Source organism: Narcine bancroftii, chromosome 3 (assembly GCF_036971445.1).
Source record: "Narcine bancroftii isolate sNarBan1 chromosome 3, sNarBan1.hap1, whole genome shotgun sequence".
Lineage (NCBI taxonomy): Eukaryota > Metazoa > Chordata > Chondrichthyes > Torpediniformes > Narcinidae > Narcine > Narcine bancroftii.
Window position 1 is genome coordinate 259,853,441 of NC_091471.1, and position 23,175 is coordinate 259,876,615.

General features: G+C 42.7%; 2 protein-coding genes across 4 annotated transcripts in view; one reads left to right on the top strand and one right to left on the bottom strand.

Moving 5' to 3' along the window:
• LOC138758602 (protein S100-A1-like) overlaps positions 1 to 23,175 on the top strand; it is a 95,241-nt gene that overhangs the window by 21,002 nt on the left and 51,064 nt on the right. The window lies entirely within an intron of this gene.
• The window catches only part of LOC138758601 (proteinase-activated receptor 3-like), a 47,202-nt gene continuing 27,114 nt past the window's right edge, over positions 3,088 to 23,175 (bottom strand). For both annotated transcript variants that reach the window (XM_069927801.1, XM_069927800.1), the window contains one exon: positions 3,088 to 4,936. In XM_069927801.1, coding sequence (XP_069783902.1) covers positions 3,810 to 4,886 — 1,077 coding nt within the window. In that variant the 5' untranslated portion in view covers positions 4,887 to 4,936 and the 3' untranslated portion in view covers positions 3,088 to 3,809. The remainder of the gene's footprint in view (positions 4,937 to 23,175) is intronic.

Sequence of the window (23,175 nt, forward strand, 5' to 3'; positions counted from 1 at the left end):
ACATGGCTGTTGTAACTCATCTTTAGATTGATTCAATCAATTTCTCAACCTGAGTCTGCAGGTTTGTTGGGGTAGTCTGCAGCAACGCTTTCTGATGTAATACCCAAGAAATATGTAAAACAAGGTTGTAAATTCGATGGCAAAAAAATGTTCTCAAAAATTGTCCTGATAAAACAAGTCAAATATTCATTCTGTGCTCTGGAAAGGGACTCAGATTTATTGTCAGAGTACGTACATGACATCACATACAACCCTGAGATTCCTTTTCCTGCAGGAGCAGCAGAATTACCACTTTTTGGTAGTGCAAAAAAATGTACTCAATGTACATATGTCAACAAAATAAAGAAGTGTAAACAAACTGACTGTACCATACAGAGAGAGAAAAAAATCAATAAAGTGCACAAATAAGAGTCCTTAAATGAGTCCCTGATTGAGTTTGTCATTGAGGAGTCTGATGGTGGAGGGGTAGCAGCTGTTCCTGTACCTGGCAGTGCGAGTCTTATGACACCTATACCTCTTTCCTTTTGGCAGCAGCGAGAACAGAGCGTGTACTGGGTGGTGTGGATCCTTGATGATGATCCTCTGACGACAGCGTTCCCTGTAGATGTTCTCGATGGTGGAGAGGGTTTTGCCTGTGACGTCCTGGGCTGTGTCCACCACCTTTTGCAGGCTGTTATGCTCAGGGATATTGGTGTCAGCACACTTTCACACTTACCAGTAAACCCAAACACTTCCCCCCCCCTCACAACCAGTGGTCTCTGGGTTTGCCAAAGGTGGTCTGTGGTAGATGAAGGACTGCCGAAATGGGTTGGTGGGGGAGAAAGGGCTGGATGCTCCAGTGCTTTTTAACAAACTCTTTCAGGCCCTCCTTCACTGCTTTTGTGACAATCACGAGTTAATTGCAGTTTGTCTCAAAATCAGAAGTCTGTAATACAAATTTGGGGAGACTGCCTTGGAAACAAATTACATTTACATTTGTCTTCCTAAAATATTTACCACATTCAGCTTTTGCTTCTTGGTCTTCAGGGTAATCCCTGCAGAAAGTGCATCGGATGGCTTTCAGATGTATTGGTATCAGACTAAAGACAAAGATGCCAAATATTGCAAAAGGTGGAAATGTTACAGAATTCAACAAAGGAAGTCAAAAGCATTAATCAGAGAAAGGAAAATAGAACAGTTTAACAAGAAGCATAAAAACTCTTTGGTAGATAAATAGAAAGAGTATACCAAACTTTAATAAGACCCTTGCAGATAGAGACAGGAGGGATTATATGAAGGATTAAGAAAATGACAGAGGATTTAACAATTATTTTGTGTCTGTTTTCACTGTTTTCTTTAATAGTGGAGTCTGGATTTACTGAGAGGCAAAAAACTTAATATTAGTTTAACAAAAGCTATTGAAGAAATTAATAGCAGTAAAAGCCAACAATTCCTCATGTCTGGATGATGTACATCCCAAGGCTTTTAAGGTGGTTATGGAGATAATGATTGTATTATTGTATTCCATAGACTCCAGAAGCATTCTCTCCAGATTGAAAAGGGGACTTGGCTGATAGTGCGACCACATCTGCTATACTTTTTTTTTTGAAGATGACCTAGCAGAACACATGAGAGGGTAAAGCCTTTTCTAAGATGCTACATGAGAAGTTATTAAATAAAATCAGAGCACTTTAGATTTGGGTTATGGATTGAGCATTGGTGAGACTAGATGCATTCTGGGAGATGGCTTCATTGAGGACCTTGGCCACAATAGTGTGGATCTCCCATTTCAATTCCTCGCCCCTACTCCCTTGCTGACGTCTATCCATGGTCCCACGCACTTCCAGGCTGAGACCATCTGCAAATTGGAGGAACAACACCTCAACTTCCATCTGGGCACCCTCTAACCAGATGGCATTAACATCAATTTCTGATAAAGCCCCCCCCCCCCCATCTTCTTCCCCCACATCTCCTCTAGCTCTGACTGTCTACCTCTCTCTCTTCCCTTTTTTCCACTCTCTCCTTTCACAGAGCCAACAGCAATTCTCATCTTTCTTCTTATCGTATCCAATTACACCGATTGGCTGTTGGTCTGGATTCCTCCACCTCCTTTCCTTTCCCCACCCTTTAATTCAGATGCCTGGCTTTTTTCACTCACCTTGAAGAAGGGTTCAGGTCCGAAACATCAGGAATTACATTTACCTCCTATGGACGCTGCAAGACTGGCTGAGTTCCTCCAGCATTTCTGTGTGTTGGCTGCAATCACGGTGTCTGCAGACTTTCGTGTTCACCCCGGAAAATAGAGCAAAGTAACAGTCAGGTTATTTTCAGATTGGGAGGCTCCAGCCCGTGATGAAGTGTGGGGTGGGGGGGGGGTGTCACACAGCAATCAGTGCTGGATCCAGAAGTTCACAATTTGCATCAAGCATTTGAGTGAGAGGAACAAGTGCCATTTATCCAAATTTGCCACCATACAAAGCTGAGGGCCACGGAGAATTATGGGGAGAATACAGGAAGGCTTCGGGGAAATGTAGACAAATCAATGAATTGGCAAGAGAATGGCAGGTGGAATAACTAGGACCTGGCTCTGTATTCCGGGAACAAGTATGCTAGTGAAATCAGCAATAACATGGAACTTTATTATAGTATATAGAAAGAGAAGTATTACAGAAGATGCATTAACCAGAGCGTGTTATTAAATGACCAAAAAATTCAGCACATGGCAGATATCAAAGTGTGAGCGCTGCTCCATGAATAATTCTGACGCAAAATCCACAGACTGTACAACAGGCTTTAATTAGCTTAAACTTGTACCCACTAGTCTCAGTATATTGTTGGTTCCACGTGTTTGACTGTCCCCGAAGGGGCCAGCTCGAGTCTTTATACGGACCTATGATTGACAGCTGGCAGGTGGGGCCAGGTTGCCTACCTGTATAGTGGTTTCCCCCTGCAGAGGGCTGGTAGGAGTGTGGCCAGAGTAGTGGTTATATCACCACAGAAAGCTTTTATTGCGATGGGAAAAAAATGTGGGAGCATTACTTCAATGTCCAGGCATTTTCTGTTCTGAGCTTATAAGGTGTTTGACAAAAATAAAACTATAGACACAAGTTTGGGCTAAAAGTTTATTGTGAATGCACATAGAAATCACAGGCAGGTCCATAAATATGGCCTCAGCATTGAGCTCCCACAAGCCTGCGCCTTCCCCCATGTTGTTTAATCAGCACATTTCTCCTTGTCCATGGATGACTTTTTAGCAAATTCCTCCGAGCCAATTCACTTCAGTCATCTTGAAATTTGACAGCATGTGAGGAGCCCCCAGCACCCCCCACTCCAGAATGCCCACGCAGCAGGCACAGTTCAGCAGCAGAAAGTACCAGTAGATGTTTTATGATAATTTAATGATATTTGACAAATGTAGAAGGTTAAAATGCTCCCTGTTTCACAGAGTTAAATTCAGACGAAACACCTGTTGGGGTGAGGGGGAAGATGTGCTGATTCAGAGGAATATCTCTACTGATTAATGCTTTGCCACAGAAAAGTCAGGATACAAGGAAAGATTGTCCATGTTAACTGTCTGAATGAGCAACTTTAAAGAGAGGTATATTGAATTGGCAGAGATGTTATAATTTGAAATGTCTATATGACTGATCATAAATTCATAAAAGAATTCTCCAAATAATAACAACGGCAGGGTGAGAGGAGAATTAAGGAAGATACAACCTTATGCAAATTGAAAAGACACATACAGTTAAGTTCCAAAATCCCAGGCCATTGCTGAGCTTGTTCTTCATTCACAAAAAATGGGAAGTAGTTAGTTTTAGAACCAGTGTTTATTTTAACTTGGGAAAACTTGAAGCTAACTGCCCACTTCTCGATGTAAATTCAGCTGCCATTGTCCGGTCACCTAATGGAGTGTTCACTCTGGCTCCAGACATGATGTTGGGTTGAGAACATTTCTGAACAGATTTTCTTGATTTTTTACCTTTTGGTTTTGTGCAAAGCATTAGGACTGAACATCTCACCTTGTTCCGAATCTCATCGGAGAGGTAGTAAAAGATGAAGGGGTCAATGCAATTATTCAGGGTACTGAGCTCCAGGAAGATTATATAATATAAGTAGAGGCAACTGAAATGATGTTTGGAGTGGTGAATGAGCAGGATTACTTTACTGGGAGTGAAACAGATCAGATACACTACCAAAGCTAAAATTATGGCTCTTGCAGCTTTAACATATTTGCGATCATTGATCATCACAGTTTTGATAACAGAAACATAGCAAAATACAGTAACAAGACAGGGAATAAGAAATTCAAACACAACCAAACACATAAAATAATAGAAAAAGTAACCAGTGTTCATATTTCCTGGCAAGGCGTCATGGCAGATTGTGATGTTTAAATCTTGGAACGAGTACACCTGCCTCTGGAGTAGAAACGGTATCATAGAGAGTCCAACAAGAGCCCAGATCATTGAGCAAGCTCCCACGGCAAACCTATTGTGTCTGAAGCGCTTAGCGAGAAACGGGTGGACCAAGGCCAAGTATCTGTCGATGCTAATGAAGGTGAGGAGCAGGATGGAGCAGTACATGTTCCCGTAGAAGAAGGCCATCGTCAGCCGGCACAGAGCCTCGCCGAAGACCCAGTTGTTGCCCTGAAAGTGATAGTGGATTTTGAGCGGAAGCACCAGGAGCAGGAGCAGGTCGGCTGTTGCCAAGTTGGTCAGGAAGATGGTGGAAGGCATTCGCTGGACTTTGGTGGCCAGAACCAAAAGGCCCAGCCCATTGGCCGGAAGCCCAATGATCAGGACGATGCATGAAATGACTGGAATCATCACTGAGGTAATAGAACTAGTCAGGTAATACCTTGTTGATTCATTCTGTGTACAGTGGATTGTTTCAGAGTTGTTCATTGAATCACGACTTGGTTTAAGAATGTCATCATTTTCAGATATTGAAGGCTCTGTAATTAAGAAAAGATTTAGATTTGCAATTTATGGATACTCTTTCAGCTTATTCAAGTCCTATTTTGTAATGTATAACTTGTTCGGATAAATTGTATACAAAATTATGGACTACATTGGGCATCCATGACACTTTAATTCCCTCCTGGCAAAATTCCCAGATCTATCATTGCAATTTGTATGCAAGTCCTTCTTTCATAAGGACTGGCATTCTTCATGTGCAAAATGGCAGCCAGTTTCCTGAATATATGATTGCTATGGTCCTTGGAATGTATTTGTTTACTTGCTAATTGTTTTCCATTGAAAGATAAATAACAATGAGTGGAAAATATCCTTTCCTACCCGGAGATCAACAGCGACTGTGGAGTTCACCACCAAGATCTCCCAGCTCATTGTACAATGGTTATGGAAATCAAACCCTCGCCACTGCCCTTGGTCCAAAGCAATGTGCTCCTGATGATAGTTAAGTGAGTTTGACATGTCTCCTGCCAATCCACATCTGGACACCAGCTGTCACTGAGTAAAACACAAAAGCCTGCAGACATCGTGAGTTCAATTAAAAACAAAATGCTAGAGAAACTCAGCTGATCAAACAGTGTACTTTAATCCCCATCACTGATGCGGATGGAACAAAGGTGCTCAGTGAAGCATTCTTCCAGTCTGCCTCTAGACCTGTGGTTCTCAACCTTTTTCTTTCCACTCACATACTACTTTAAGTACTCTCTAAGGCATCGGTGTTCTGTGATGAGTAAGGGATTGCTCAAGGTGGGATGTGAGTGAGAAGGGAAGGTTGAGAATCACTGCTCTAGACTCAATTGTTACTGAAATATTTTGCTTGAGAAAAATTGTCATTGGCCCATTTCCTTTGGAGTTATGAAACCGTGCACATAACGAGTCAACTATGGATGATTAAAACAGTGGTTTTCAAAGCTTTTTCTTTCCACCTACATCCCACTTTAAGTAATTCTTAACTAATCACAGAGCACTGATGGCATAGGGATTACTTAAAGTGGGATGTGAGTGGAAAGAAAAAGGTTGAGAACCACAGATCTAGACTCTCTGATGGAGAGAAGGCTACACAGAAGCACCGGATGGAGTAGATGACTTCCATAGATACACAAGTGAAGTGTTGTTTCACTTGGAAGGACTGTGTGGGACCCCAAATAGTGGTGAGGGAGGAGGTGTGGGCACAAGTGTGGTACTTCCTGTGGCCACAGGGGAAGGTGTTAAGGGGCCGATTAAGGGATGATTGAAAGAAGAGTCATGGAGGGAGCAGTCCCTGTGGAAGGTGCGGAGGGGAAGATGTGTCTGGATGTGGGATTGTGTTGGAAGTGGCTGATATTAAGGAGGATAATGTGTTGGATGCAGAATCTGGTTGGGTTGAAGGTGAGGAGAAGGGGAATTGGGTTTTTTGTGACTTCCTCTTCCATGCGTCCTTTCCCATTAATCATACACTTGGCACCTTCCTCTGCTGCCGCAGAAGTGCCACACTTGCACCCACACTGTAATGATTGTGATCGTGGTTGCAAGGGAACTAGCAATGCCTTACCATTTGATTATACTTGGCTGCCACCAGGAGCTGATACAGAGCAGAAGACACACAGTCTGCAGAGCTGTAATGGAGACTTGTAGCCTTATGGTGCTATTCATATCATCTTTAAAGTAAAGAACCTTTTCTTTCATCTATGTGTTGTCTAAGAACTCGCACATACCAGATAAAGCATGATGTCAGAAGTGGGATGAAGGAAAGTAAAAGGAAACACTTTAAAGGTAAAATCTAAAGTCAGCAACTGATCAGTGAAGAGAAGCTAACACAATGAAAAATGGAAGGATTACATCCACCAGCGGAACTTCAGCTGACAAGTAATGTGGTTGAAATTTAGATCAGACTCAAACAACATTTTGGTTTGTATTTAGTGGCAATCGGGGCTGATGAGAAAAGTGATAAAGTGAAAGCGTCAGTTTTCTTACATGTCGTGGGTGATGAAGCCCTGGAGGTGTATAATAACTTCACATTTGCTGCTGAAGAAGACAAAATGAAACTGGAAATAATAATGGAATAGTTTGAGGCATACTGCATACCGAAACGTAATGTGACATTTAAGAGGCACAAATTTTTCACTTGTACAGAAAGCGGAAGAAAGTATTGATCAGTATGTGACTGAATTGAGAAATGGAAGCAAAGCGTGTGAATTTTGTGGACTGACTGACTCATTGATAAAAGGCAGACAGGTGTGGTATTCCAGATAATAATCTAAGGGAAAGACTCCTAAGAGAGCAAAAGCCATAGCTCTCTGTAGAGCTGCAGAAACTGTAAAATTGGAGGCAAAAGAGCTGTTCAGTGAAACCAGCTGCAACATGGATGCAGTAAGCAAGAACAGACATAAAGTGTTTAACAAAAAGAGTGCCAAAGTGGAAAGAGAGCTGTGGCCAGCAAACAAAAATGAAAGGGACAATCAAAAGCCATGTCATCGATGCGGTACACAACACCTAAAACTTGCTATATGTGCAACAAAAGCAACCATTATGCCGTCGCTGTAGGAACCAAGTGTAACAAAGCAAGGTTCATGCAGTAGAGGAAAGGGAGATAGAGGAATTCTATGTAGATGTTGTGACTGAAAACAAGAAAGAAAATTGAGCCTGGATGTTGAGATTAAAAGTGAATGACATATACATTTCAGTTAAATTGGATACTGGAGCACAAATTAATGTAATATCAGAGACTGACTTTAAGAAAATTAGACCCAGACCAAAGATGTATGAAACAAAAGTGAAGGTGACAGGATATTTAAGTACTGATATACCAGTGCAAGGAAAATGTATGGTCAAAGTGAAACACAAGGACAAAGAGTATATGCAAGCATTCACCGTGGTTCCAAAGGATGTACAGGCCATACTAGGTTTAACGGCCTGTGAAAAACTGAAAATGGTAAAAAGAGTCTTCCTTGTAGACGATGAGCTCATGAAAGAGTACAATGACCTATTTCAGGGTCTAGGCTGCCTTTCAGGAGAACACACGATCAGAATGGATAAACATGTGTCACCGATAATACATCCATGCAGAAAAGTTCCATTTGCACTTCAAAAGCAACTAAAAGCAGAGTTGGACAGGATGGAAAGTCTGAATGTGATTAGAAGATAGCTAAGCCAATGGAGTGGGTGAGTTCACTCATCATTGTGGAAAAAAAAGAATGGAAAGCTTAGAATTTGTTTGGATTCAAGAGATCTAAACAGAGCAATAAAGAGAGAAAACTTTAAGCTTCCGACACGTGAAGAAATTATGTCACAGCTTTCAAATGCAAATTTTTTCAGCAAGTTAGATGCATAATCAGGATTTTGATAGTTGAAATTGGATGAAGCAAGTTCAAGACTATACACGTTCAATAGTCCATTTGGCAGATACAGATTCCTGGGGTTACCATTTGGAATTGCCTCAGGTCCTGAAGTGTATCATAAAACTATCCATATGGTCTATGAGCATCTGGATGGAGTTGATACCTCAATGGATGATATCATAGTCTGGGGAATCACGAGAAAGGAGCATGATGAGAGACTAAGGAAAGTGCTGGAAGCAACAAGGAAAGCAAACCTGAAGCTGAATAGAGAGAAATGCCAATTCGGAGTGACAGAACTAACATTTGTAGGAGATATTATTGGCAGTGAGGGCATCAGACCAGATCCCAGAAAGGTGTCCATCATTGGGAACATGCCAAGACAACAATGCAAAAAGGACGTACAGAGGTTTAATGGAATGCTCAACTATATGGGTAAATTCATATCCAACCTCAGAAAAGATGGCTCCATTGAGAAGAGTAACAGAAAAGAACATTGAATGGGAGTGGAATCATGAACATGAAAAGTCATGGACTGAACTAAAGAAACTGCTCACAGAGGAACCAGTCCTGAGGTTTTACAACCCAGTGATATCCATCAAGATATCATCAGATGCATCACATAGTGGGCTCGGTGCAGTTCTTCTGCAAAAATATGATGACTGGCAACCCATTCCATCTACATCACACTCAGTGACAGACGCAGAGATGCAATATGCCCAAATAGAAAAGGAGCTGCTCTGCATCACATACAGCTGTGAAAGATTTCATCAGTGTGTGTCAGGACAAGCAATCAGAGTAGAGACTGACCACAAGCCCTTGAATGCATTGTTCCAAAACCCATTAAATGAATGTCCACAAAGAATGATGATTGGGTTGCAACGCTATACACTGAATGTAGCGTACACTTCTGGTCAGCTAATGCACACAGCGGATACGTTGTCTAGAGCTGTTGACACGTGAGAGCCCACAAACACCAAAATGGATGAAGACGAATGCCTTCGTGGACATGATCACAAGATCACTGCCCATATCAGAGGCAAAAATGGAGCTCGTAAAGTCAGAGACAAACAAAGATGAAACACTGAGACAACTGAGAAAAAACCTTTTGGATGGATGGCCCAACATGAAGCAGGACTGCTCACCTGATGTGGCAGAGTACTGGAACTGCAGGGCAGAACTATCAGTGGTTGAAGACTCATCTACAAAGGAAACAAAATCCTTATCCCAAAGAGTCTGAGAAAGGAGATGCTAAAAAGGATCTGTAGGGGACATCTCAGAACCGAAAAGTGTAAGAAAAGAGCATGAGAGGTGATGTACTGGCCAAGAATCAACAATGATATAGCAAACTGTACAATATGCCAGAAATATCAAGCAAACAATCCTGCAGAACCACTAAAGCCACACCCTCACCATACAGACCTAACCAGAAGGTAGGTGGTGACCTATACGAATGTCAAGGGAAGGACTATCTGGTAGTCACAGACTAGAGGTGTGTAAGCTGAATAGCACCACTGTGTAGATGCTGTAATAACAGGTATGAAATCCATATTCTCCAGACATGCCGTAGCAAGCGAGTTCTTCATAGACAATGGACCCCAGTTTTGCAATTTAAAGTTCCAACAGTTTGCCAAAGATTGGCACTTTGTACACACTAAGTGCTCATTTTTTCACAGTCCAATGGTCTAGTGGAAAAATCAGTACTGAGAGTAAAAAGACTGATGAACAAGGCAAAAGACAGTGGAACAGACTTCTACCAGAGCATGCTAGTATATCGCACAACGCAACTCGAGTGTGGTATGTCACCAGCACAACTCCTTATGGGATGTAGGCTAAGATCAAACCTATCCATTCAGGAGAACCTCCTAAAAACAAAAGAGGGAGAGAAAATGAGAAAGTTCAAAGAACAGAAAGAAAAGCAGAAATATTACTCTAACAGAGGAACAAAAAAACCTACCAAGCTCTACACAGGTGACCAAGTCAGGCTAAAAGACAAAACAAACATAGACTCAGAAGGGAACTGTTCTTAGTGAAGTCCAACCAAGATCATAGACCATTCAGACAGATGAAGGTGTTGTTCTGTGAAGAAATCATCGAGACCTTCAAATGGAACCAGCCACAGTAGATGGAAAGTCGGACACTGTGGATTAACCTGAATGCACATCTGAGAAGACATCGTCTGAGGCAACAACTCAGATTCAAGGACAATCAATCAGGTGATCATCAAGACACGTGAATCCTCCTAAGAGACTCATTGAGCAAATTTAAAGAGTCCTGTTATCGAATGAAGTAATGCTACCTTATTCGCTCGTCAAGTTTTAGTGTTTGTAAATGTGAACACATAAAACAAGTTTAAAAAATGTTAACAATGTTGATAATAATGAAAATGTAAGTTCTTGGTGTTAAAGATAAAATTGCAGAATTATACAAAGAAAACATGTTAGTTAAAAGTAAACTGCTTTTGCTTTAAGAAAGGGAGATGTAATGATAGTGTTTGTGGTTGCAAGGCAACGAGCAATGCCTTACTGTTTGATTAGACTTGGCTCCCAGCAGGGGCTGACACAGAGCAGGAGACACACAGTCTGCAGATCTGTAATGAAGACTTGCAGCCTCATGGCCTCATGGTGCTGTTTATATCAACTTTAAAGTAAATAACCTTTTCCTTATCTAAGAACTCACACACAGGAATACAAGATGAAACATACACCTCCTCCCTTCACCAGCACCCTGGGACCCAAACAGTCCTTCCAAGTGAAGCAACACTTCACTTCTGTATGCACGGGAGTCATCTACTGCATCCGGTGCTCCCACTGCAGCCTTCTCTCCATTGGAGAGGCTAGATGCAAACTGGGAGATCACTTCGCTGAGCACTTTCGCTGTGTGCATCAGTGACTGAGATTTCCCAGTGCGCTACCATTTCAATTCTGCGCCCCTCTCCTGTGCTGGGCTCACGTACTGGCAAACCAAGATCATCTGTCTTGGGCACTCTCCCACCAGTTGGCATAAACATCAACTTCTATGGTTTTCTGCTAGCCTACTAATTCTCCCTCTCTCCTCTGTCTTCTTTCCTCCATCTCTCCATTCACATAGCCTTTCCCCCTCCCCCTGCTTGCTTGTGTTCCCTTCCTCCCTTCTCCACCTATTACCTCCTGCCCAAGGGACTGTGCTCCTACCTCTGGGCCCCCCCCCCCCACCCACCGTTGTGATCGGACATCTGCCTACAATTTGTTTATATCTTGATAAAGGGCTCAAGTTTGGACTTTATATACTTTTTTAGCAAAGATAAATATATATAATAAAGTATGCCATTTGACCTGCTGACTTTCTTCAACAGTGTTGTTTTACTAGCTGTCATTGAATGTCCAACTTCCTGTGGGAGTGGTTCTTTGAAAATTAGAGATTCCCACAAAATGCAGTATGAAATGCAGAAGGTTAGAACGGTAGGAGCAGGAGGCAATCATAAATTTCACACTGGGCTTTCAAACCTGTTCCGCCATTCAATAAGATGGGGTATGATTTGACCTTTGCAGGAACTCCAGTTCCCGGCCTGTTCTGAGTCACAGCCTCATTGACTCCAACCCTGCCCTGAAAATATTCAGTAGCCTGCAGTTCTCAATTTCTCCCTCTGAAAATATAATTTCATCCCCACAGCGACAGAGAGTAGTGAATGTTTGGAATTCTGTCTATGAGACACCTTAATCTGAATCAGAATCTCCCATAAAGGAAGAGGATTTTCAGCCTCTACACTTGCAAGCACATCCATATCGACGAATCATTCTTTCACATACATTATTCAACTAAACAATCTTAAAGACCAATAATAACAGTCACAGGTTAAATTGCTCACAAGTGCTAGTTACATACATTTAATCATCTATATGTATACCAGTCTCAATCTCATTTCACACATCTATTTTGACCCTTTACCATTTCCTTTCCTGCCATTATTATTCAGTCTGTTAGACTTCCTGCACTATCTTATTCCTAGTGAAAGCACGTCACATCCACTACATGACCCTTGACTGCCCTTTATCAGCATATTAGGGGTTCAACACGACTGTCCTTTTGCAATTCTGCACAACATTACATTTGCCGTCAGCTTTTTTAAAAAAACAAAAAATAGAATTAATTCATCTTAAATTATTTGCAAAAAGAAAACCATTCAAAGCCTCTTCATACCCTTACTGTTGTATCCATACATTTCTATTGCTGTACATTGTAACATTCATTTTCTATTTAACCCCACTGCCATTACTGTGGCACCTTGTCATTACTCCCCAATTTGTTGTTCGACAGTCTCAGCCCCTCAATGCTGCACCAAACCTCAGTGCGTCCCTCAGCACGTACTCCTGCAGCCTGGAAGTCCAATCTTTTTGAAGATGGGATCTGCTTTTGCAATTACAGAATCTCTTTAGGCAATCTCATCTTGCTGATTCTGTTAACATTTTACTGAACAATAATTCAGTCAATGCACTCTCAAAATTCAAAGTTTGTGAAAGGGAAGTTAGATCTTACCTTGAAAGCAGCAGATTCCCGTGGTCGAGATCAAAACAGCAAGGACAAAAGACACTTGAGAATGCAATACTATGTCCATTTCTTTTTGACGGTAAATGATCTCCACAGCTGCAAATTCCTCTTTCTACTTAGTTGTGTGGCTGGAAATCTTGAGTGTGGCAATGTAAATATCACCCCACACTGAGACCGCCATATGGCAGAACAGCGACCAGCTCATATAAACTATGCAGAATAACATAACAATTGAAAATCCCAGGAGGCTCCTTCCTTCACTGACTGAATTATTCAATAATTATTTGAGTCCTCCAGAGCAAGAAGCATCCAGATTTAGTCTTTAACCTTTACCAAATTTGTTGACCCACCACAGGCTCAGGAAATGGGCACTGGAAGTATTTGGTGATGACAGGAATCCAGCTAGGTTTTCTTCCTCTTAATAATGACCACCAATCAATCTTTGGGGATCGAGAGAAGATGTATTGAGAAACTGAGGAGAGTCAGGGGGTGGGGGGAGTGTCAGGCATTGGTTTACCTGATGGATAGTGTCAGCGGTCAAAAATGACTCAAGGCTAGGATGTGGAATCTCCTCTTGTGACCCTAAGATGTGACTGATGATCCATTATTCCCGAAACCGGGGCAGTCAAGGGTGGAGAATATTTCACAGGGCCCCTATCTATTCTCCTTTTCCTTGCTGAGCCCCTCCAGCTTCTCATACCAGCCCTCTGCCTTCAAAGGCACTTCCCTTTGCAAGTGGAGTGGACGTAATACTTGTTGCACCTCCCCCCCCCTCCACCTCCATCTGGAGACCTTCCAGCTGGGGCAGAGTTTCACATGCACCTCCTCCAACTAATCTTGAGTATTTTCCCCCAATGTAGCACTCTCTGCATTGGTGAGACCACCACCATTTGGGGGACCACACTGTTGAGCCCCTGCCCTCTACCCTCACGCTAGCTGCAACTCCTGATTTCCAGGCCATTTTAACTCCTCTTCTCATTCCCATACAGACCTTTCTGTCCTTATCATTGTCACAGACAAATGTAAACCTGAAGAATATGATGTCATCCTCTACCTGGAGAGACTAAAACCCAAAGTTATAAACATTGAATGTTCCAGTTTCTGTAAACCTTCAATCAGATCCAGTTCCACTGTTTCTATTGGTCCTTCACCTATTCCCATTCTCCAAGCCCATTCCACTGCTGCTTTTCAATCCCCTGCTTGTCTTCCCGCTCCAGCTCTTTTTTATCGTCATCTGACCATTATCCTAATGGCCCCCTCCCTAGCCCTTCCCCCTGCTGTTTGCTCTCTCGTCTTCCCATCGAAGTCTTGAGAGAAGGTCCTGTGAGAGATGAGTAAAACGAATATGAAAATATGAGAGATGAATAAAGCCAGTATGAAAGGATAGATAATAGATAATAGAATGTAGGAAGTAAAGTTAGTCTGAATAAGATAAGGGTCTTCTAGCCTTAGACAGAATTAGCAAGTTCTGCATATAAGAAGTTAGTAAGCCTTGAGAGTCAGGAGGGTAGGACAATGACATGATGGGACACCGACAGGATACCTCCTGGTCCTCCAAGTTCACAGAAACAGCATGTAGGCAGACAGGATTGCCTAATGCCAAACTCATCCAGGAGGCAGAAGAATGTAAGGGGGAGGGTACTTCTATACTGAAATAAACTGTATAAAAGTTGGGTGAGCCCCAGTGTGTGTGTGTATTCCAGGGTAAGGGGAAGCACCCAACTTTCCACTGTTGTATAATAAATGTTCTTTGTTCTCAATTTTTGCCTCGAGCAAATTCTGTGAAGGTACTTCTTTTTCTCACAGTCCCCACCTGAAAGGTTGCCTGTTCATTTCTCTCCAGGAACAGAAAGGTCTGTATGGGAATGGGAAGAGGAGTTAAAATGACTGTAAACCAGGAGTTGTGGCTGGCATGAGAGTAGAGGGCAGGGGCTCAACAGTGCAGTTGACCAAATGGTGGTGGTCTCACCAATGCAGAAGGTGCAACACTGGGTGAAAATATTCAAGATGAGTTGGAGGAGGTGCATGTAAAACTCTGTCCCAGCTGGAAGGTCTCCAGATGGAAGTGGGAAAGGGTGGGAGGAGGTGTAACAAGTATTAGGCACACCCCAGTTGCAAGGGAAATGCCTTTGAGGGCAGAGGAATGGTATGAGAAGCTGGAGGGGCTCAGCAGGAAAAAGGAGAGGAGATAGTGGCCCTGTGAAATATTCTCCACTCTTGACTGCCCTAGTTTTGGGAATAATGGATCATCAGTCACATCTTATGGTTGCGAGAGGAGATTCCACATCCTAGCCTTGACACTGACATTGTCCATCAGGTAAACCAAAGCAAATGTGCCTATAGACATTGCAGATAGACATAGGAAGAGTACCTTAGAATTTCTCCCTGGCTGTTAAGAAATTCCTGAAGCCATTTGACTTGGAACTGTTCAGAATTTCAATATGACAGGGAAAATACCTAGGATTGAAGTGAGTTCAATGTTGTAGAACAGGTGAGAACGCTCCAGAAATCTGCAATCTTGAATCATCGCAGCTGGTCATAACTGGCAGCTATAAGAGCTGCTTTAAGGCCCCCTCTACTCTGATCTCCTCCACACAGACCCCCCCCCTCCACATAGATCCCCCTCCACATGGACTCTGTCCACACAGACCCCCTCCACACAGACCCCCTCCACACAGATCCCTCCACACAGATCCCCCTCCACTCAGACCTCCCTCCACACAGAACCCCCCTCCATATAGACCCCCCTCCACACAGACACCCCCTCCACACAAATCTCCCTCTATTCAGACCCTTCCACACAGACCCCCTTCACACAGATCCCCCTCCACTCAGTCCTCTCCACACTGACCCTCCTCCACACAGACCCCTCCACACTGACCCTCCTCCACACTGACCCCCTCCACACAGATCCCCCTCCACATAGACCCCCCTCCACACAGATCCCCCTCCACTACACACCCGCACTGGGTCTTTGTGAGTCAATATGAAAGTGACATTTTGTGCTTTTCCATTGGGGATGTCCTTGTTCTGGCAGGCTGCTTATCTCCATACCTCCAGATGTCCTTTTATTGTAAAGCTCCCTCTGCCCCGGGATCACCCTCTTGCTCTTCCTGGGCCCTCACCACAGCCTCGCTTGCTTGGAATGATATTTGTTGTGGGTCTAGAGCTGTAGGTTTTCAGATATCTGTCATTCATTTCCATTTCCAGCCTCACCTCTTGAGATTTCATCGCGTTAAACATACACTTTAATGTTTCACTCAGGAAATGATTCTGAAATCAGGACCTGATCTGTTTCCTGTTTAATGCCCACAGTCCAACTTTGGAGATACAGTTAACAGTAACAGCGTGTGAATCATCCTGAGGTCAATTTGTAAATATGACGTAAAGATGCATCTGGTCAGATATTCCATTTAGGATCATCTCCGTTTCCAAGAAAACCTCTTTCTTTCCCTGCCTGTTGACATACATTGGGAACTTACTGAGGACAGAACTCCATTGTTAAATTGTGGTTCACTAATGTGAGTGAATTGAACATTAATACAGTTACATTAGCACACAATAGGAGACCAAAACTTGGCCCATGTTTGTGACCAATTATACTGTTGATACTGCCTTTGTTACACCAATCAGGGACTGAGCCCCAACAATGAAAAAGAACTGAATACACTTTTGTAAAGTCACTTGTTTGTACACAAGGATAACAGAGTATTTATCCTATTTTTTTTCTGTATTTCTTGTCTCTCTTTCATTCAAACAAGTATACTATTGATGTTTTGCAATTTCTTTTTTACAAAATACCTATTGGGCTACAGCAAGTAAGAAATGTCAAGGCAAGTTTATTGTACAACCCAACGAAATGGCATTCTCCAGTCCTCAGTTCAAAACGTAACACACATGCTGACAAACAATACAAATGCAGGGAAAGATTTTATCTATTAAAATAAATGATTTCCTAACCAGAGGTGTTTTTGCAAGACTTGCCAAACGAAATGCATTGAATTCGCCCATCGTTATTGAATGAAGATTTACCGGGACCAATGCCTGAAGAGGGCGCACAAAATCAGTGAACCGGTGCGGACTCGAAAGGCCAACATGGCCTGTTTCCGCTCCATTAATGGTTATATGGTTATATGGTTATGGTATGAGAGTCTCAGAGGGTCAGTGCGAGCAGTTCCTTTAGTCGTCCACCATTCTCACTGCCCGTAGGAAGAAGCTGCCCAGTGGTGCTGGCTCTGATCCTCCTGTATCTCTTCCCCAGCAGGAGCAGCTGAAAGATGGACGGGGTCCTTAATGATTTTGTGCACCCCCTTCAGACAATGATCCTGGTAGATCATGTCGATGGTGCATTGTTCAATGTGTGTGACAATAGTTGGAAGGGAGGGTGGTGAGAAAGCTACCACAGGGATATTTGATAGGAATGGCACAATGTTTAAGGGGATACTGGATAAAGACCAAAAATAGGAACAACAGAACAAAAGCACGTCCATATTGTGCATGAAGAAGTTCCCCTAATGCTCCCTTTAAACATCTTACCTTTCACCCTGTAGCCATGTCCTCCGGTTCTTGTCTTACGTAACCCAAGTGGAAAAAGCCCACTTGTATTTACCCTATCTGTACCCCTCTTCTTGCAGAATATTTTAGTTTTGATTTTTCTTGCCTAACACAAATCCAAAACAACAGTACAATCTTTCTCAACAATGATTCAGAGCTCATTTCTTCCCCGCCCACCCTCCCAGACCCTAATACCACAAGGAAAAGATTATGGAAATTAAACAAACATAAAAGACCAAAAAACTCTAGCGTCACCGACCCTTAAAGGAACCAAATATAAACCCAGAGTAACATGAAGTAAAATGAAAAAAGATATGATACTTGGGAATCAGATTCGGACTTGGGGATGGAGAGATGGCATGCTGGATTCTGTTCTTGTATTCCACTTGAGAAAGTAACCTAATTTATGCAATAAATATTATTTTTTCTTAAAAATATGGAGCCCGCAGTTACAGAATGTTGATTTGAAAGTCTGAGGACTCCTGATAGCCTGTCCTGTTGGTAACCTTCACCTCCGTTATTAATTGTATTGAGATTTGGATATATATTTTGGCACTCTCCTAACTTCTTTTTTTCTCTTCTCTCTTCTTCTTTTCTTTCCTTGATACTTTAGTGGAGGGTTGGTGGGAGGGACGAAGTTTTTAAAAAAAGATACAAAACAAGAGCTCGTCATCTGCGGCCCGACCCACTTCATTTATCTCAATTGCTCCTACTTAGAAGGGGTGCAACTATATCTGGGTGCCTATACATTGCAAATAAGGCCGCCAAACCCTAATGAACATGTCATATTTTCTCCTTAAACTGTACAAGATTTTCTCCAGGGGAATACAACTCTGTATCTCCATATTCCACCGTGTCATGTTTAGTTGGGAGCTGGACTTCCACGTGACCGCTGTACACTTTCTGGATTCCAGTAAGGTGACCTTCAGAAACTGAATTTGGTATCTGGACAGCTTAAAACTCATGACCATAATGTTCCCTAGAAAGTACAACTCTGAAACCTGTGGAAAATCCACTTTTTAATTTTTTTTTCAGAATATCTCCCAGAAGGATCTCACCTTTGTACACAGCCAATTTGAGTGAATAAAGGTTCCAATCTCCACACCACACCTAAAGCACATTTCCAAAATTTCTGATTTAGAACCCTAATGTAATTTTTTTTGTGATTTGAGGTACAATTGATGCAGGAAATTGTATTGCATCAACCTGGATCTGGCATTAATAACTGCTGTCATGCTGTCCAACACTAGCCTGACCAGCACCGCTCGTGGATTGTTGTACCCAACTCTGTCTTATCTGTACTCCTCATAATTTTGGACAACTCAGTCAAATCTCTTATCCTTCGATGCCCCAGGGAATAAAATCCTAACCTATTTAACTGCTAGGAACAAAGGAACATAGGAAGTAGGAAAAGGAGTAGGCCAAAAATGGCCCATCGAGCCTGCTCCGCCATTCAATACGATCATGGCTGATCTAATTTATGACCTAACTCCACCTAACTGCCTTCTCCCCATATCCCCTAATTCCTCTATCATGTAAAAATTCATCTAACTGAATTTTAAATATGTTTAATGAAGCAGCCTCAACCACTTCCCTGGATAGAGAATTCCAAACATTCACTACTCTCAGGGAAAAACTATTTTTCCTCATCTCTGTCCTAAATCTACTCCCCCGAATCTTGAGACCATGTCCTCTCATTTTAGTTTCCCCGGACAGCTCAGAAAACCTTCCTACATCTATCCTATCAATACCCTTTTGTGATAGTACAGATCTATCACCAATGTACATAGTGTATATAGTTACTGTATCTAGACTGTGCTTACAGCGATTGGCTGAGAGCTAAGCCACACCTATTGTTTGGGCCTTAAAGGGTTGTGTCCCTAGCCAGGTCGGATCATTCCGGACTGGTCGGCCACCTGTGAAGAGCTCCGGTCTTTTGCTAATAAAAGCCTTGGTTTGGATCAACAAGTCTTTGGTTCTTTCGACGAGCTCTACACCTTTATAATCCTATATGTTTCTATAAAATCTCCTCTCATTCTTCTGAACTCGAGCGAATACAATCCTAGACGATTTAATCTTTCATCATAAGTCAACCCCTTCATCCCAGGGATCAACCTAGTAAACCTCCTCTGGACCGTCTCCAAAGCCAGTATATCCTTCCTCAAATATGGAGACTAGAACTGGACACAGTACTCCAGGTGCGGTCTCACCAATACCTTATATAGTTGCAACATTACCTCCCTACTCCTGAATTCAATTCCTCTAGCGTTGAAGGCCAACTTTCCATTTGCCTTCTTAATAACCTGCTGCACCTGCAACCTAACTTTTTGCGATTCATGCACAAGCACTCCCAAGTCCCTCTGCACAACAGCATGCTGTAATTTTTCACCATTTAAATAATATTCAGCTCTTTTATTTTTCTTGCCCAAGTGGATAACCTCACACTTACTAACATTGTACTCCATCTGCCAGACCTTTGCCCACTCATCCAGCTTAACTATATCCCTCTGCAGACTCTCCACATCTTCATTACAATTTGCTCTTCCACTCAATTTGGTGTCATCCGCAAACTTGGCTACACCACATTTTGTCCCCTCCTCCAAGTCATCAATATAATTGATGAACAGTTGAGGGCCTAACACTGACCCCTGTGGCACCCCACTTACCACTTTCTGCCAACCTGAAAAACTCCCACTTATCCTGACTCTCTGCCTCCTGTCAGACAACCAATTTTCGATCCATACTAATATACTTCCCCGGACTCCACTTTCCTGTAACTTACTGATAAGTCTCTTGTGCGGCATCTTATCAAACGCTTTCTGGAAATCCAAATATACAACATCAACCTGTTCCCCTCTATCCACCACACTCATTATATCCTCAAAGAATCCTAACGTTTGTCAAACAAGATCTTCCCTTTCTAAAACCATGCTGCGTCTGCCTGATTGAACCCTTACGTTCCAAATGTTTCACTATTTCATCTTTAATGAAGGCTTCAAGCATTTTTCCATCTACAGACGTCAAGTTAATTGGCCGATAATTTCCAGTTTTCTGCCTACATCCCTTCTTAAAAAGCGGCGTGACATTTGCTATCTTCCAGTCAGCCGGGACCTGCCCAGAATCCAATAAATTTTGGTATATGACCACCAATGCATCAACTATAACTTCTGCCATTTCCTTCAAAACCCTTGGATGCATCTCATCAGGACCAGGTGATTTGTCTGGCTTTAGTCCCATTAGTTTCTCCATCACTATTCCTTTGTAACAACTATTTTATCAAGGCCTTCCCCAAAATTCACATCCTTAAATCCACACTTGTGCTTGCTGGACGTGTTTTCCACCGTGAAGACTGACACAAAATATTTGTTCAATGCCTCAGCCATTTCCTCATTTTTTTGCTACCAGTTTTCCTTTCTCATCCTCCAAAGGTCCTATGTTAACTCTGGCCACCCTCTTCCGTTTTATATATTTATAAAAATTTTTGCTTTCTGTTTTTATATTTTGTGCCAATTTACTTTCATAATCCTTTTTCCCATTTCTTATTACCCACTTTGTAACCCCTTGTTTTCTCTTAAAGTTATTCCAATCTTCCAGTTTCCCACTGCTCTTTGCAGCTTTGTACACCTGCGCCTTCAATTTTATACTCTCCTTTATTTTCTTTGTTAACCACGGTTGATTTTTTCTTCCCTTGCTCCCCTTTTTCCTGACCGGAATATATTTTTGTTGAGCATTACAAAATATTTCTTTGAAAATCTTCCACTGTTCCTCAACTGTTTCATCAATTAGCCTGTGCTTCCAGTCCAGTCCACTCTGCCCAATTCTTCCCTCATCCTATGGTAGTCACCCCTGTTTAAGCATAATATATTAGTTTTAGATCTAACTATTTCCCCTTCCATCTGAATGAGAAATTCAATCATTCTATGATCGCTATTTCCCAGATGGTCTCTGACTAATACATCATTTACTCTACCTATCTCATTGCACAACACTAGATCCAGGAGAGCATTTTCTCTTGTTGGTTCCTTAACATGATGCTCAAGAAAGCTATCGTGGATGCATTCTATGAAGTCCTCTTCCAGACTCCCACGAGTCTTGCTCTTCAAGTCCCAGCAACATCCTTGTAAATCTTCTCTGTGGTTAAGTGACCATAATGCCAGAGGAATTCAGTGGGTCAGGCAGCATTCATGGGGAGAAATGGACAGTCAATGTCTTGGTAAAAACACACAGAAATGCTGGAGGAACACAAGCCAGTCTCACAGTGTCCATAGCAGGTAAAGATTACTGATGTTTGGAGCCTGAGCCCTTCTTCAAGGTATAAGCATAAAGAGGAGGCATCTGAATAAAGACTGAAGAATGGCAGAGGGAGGAATCCAGACCGGCCACCTGTGGTGCGCTGTCTGTCAGAAGCAAACTCACAAAACCAGAAGACTGTACAACAGGCTTTATTCGACATAAACTTCCACAGAACCAGCTGTGAGGAGAGCTGCTGTAAACTTTGAGAGTGTCTCCGAAGGGCTGGCTCGGGCTTATACCCCGGAGGGTGATTGACACCCGACTGGGTGGGGCTTGGTCTATTCAGGTCAGCTGATTGACAGCCAGCCAGGTGTTGTCTTGTCCCCATGCTCTTCTGCAGGTACAGAGGTTGCCCCCTGCAGTAGGCCAGTGGTTTACCACCACATCATCAAAAGGTGGTAATTGGATATGCTAAGAGGGAAGGTGAGAATTGATTTTTGACTCTGTGGAAGAAGACAGAGGGAAAAGGGAAGAAATAGAGAGAGAGAGAGAGAGAGAGAGAGAGAGTAGTGTTTTTTAGACAGCAATATCAGAAAAATCTTGGAAATTTTTAGCATAAAATAACATAATTACTCACCTTGTGGTCGTTTACACTGCACATTAGTCATGGTGCAATGTGGCCTGAGTCATCAGCTGGACGTCGGATTCATGAGGTGAGTTTTGTGGTGTGACTTAGACCCCGAAAAGTAGTAGGGGGGTCCTGCAAGATAAATTGTGGTGCAGGAATTGACTAAAAATTCCTGCCCTTTCTTTTACAGACTGCCCACGTAACGGCAAATTTCACTGATTGTGCCATTACATGTGTGCAGTCTAAAACCTTAAGAGACTGAGAGAGAGAGAAACTGAGAGCTGTGGGAAAGGCGATAGGAGGAAGAAGAAGGGTGGAGGTTTAATGGAAACTGATATTAACACCATCCGGTTGGAGGGTGCCCAGATGGAAGATGAGGTGTTGTTCCTCCAATTTGCTGTTAGTCTGGCAATGCATGAGATAATGGACAGACCTGTCATTAAGGAAATTGAAATGGGTGGCCACAGGGCGATCCACACTATTGCGGGGACAGAGTCGAGATGCTCAACAAAGCGATCTCCTAGTCTGTGTCCAGTCTCTCCGATGTAGAGGAGACCACAGTGGGAGCACCAGATGCAGTAGATGACCCTTGCAGATTCACGTGAAATGTTGCTTCACATAGAGAACTGCTTGGAGCCCTGAATGGTGCTGAGGGAGGAGGTGCAGTCACAGGGATAGGTACCAAGGGAATGATAGGTGGGGAGGGAGGAGTGAACAAAGGAATCATGGAGGGAGCAGTCCCTGCGGAAGGCAGAAAGGGGAGGAGAGGGGAATATGTGTCTGGTGGTGGGATCATTGTAGGTAGTGGAAATGGAGGAGGAGGATATTTTGGAGACGGAGACTGATGAGGTGGTAGATGAGGACAAGGGAAATCCTGTCATTATTGCATGTTGGGGCGTAGGAGTCGAGGGCAGATGTGGGGTAATGGAGGATATGCAGGTGAGGGCTGAGGTGATGGTGGTAG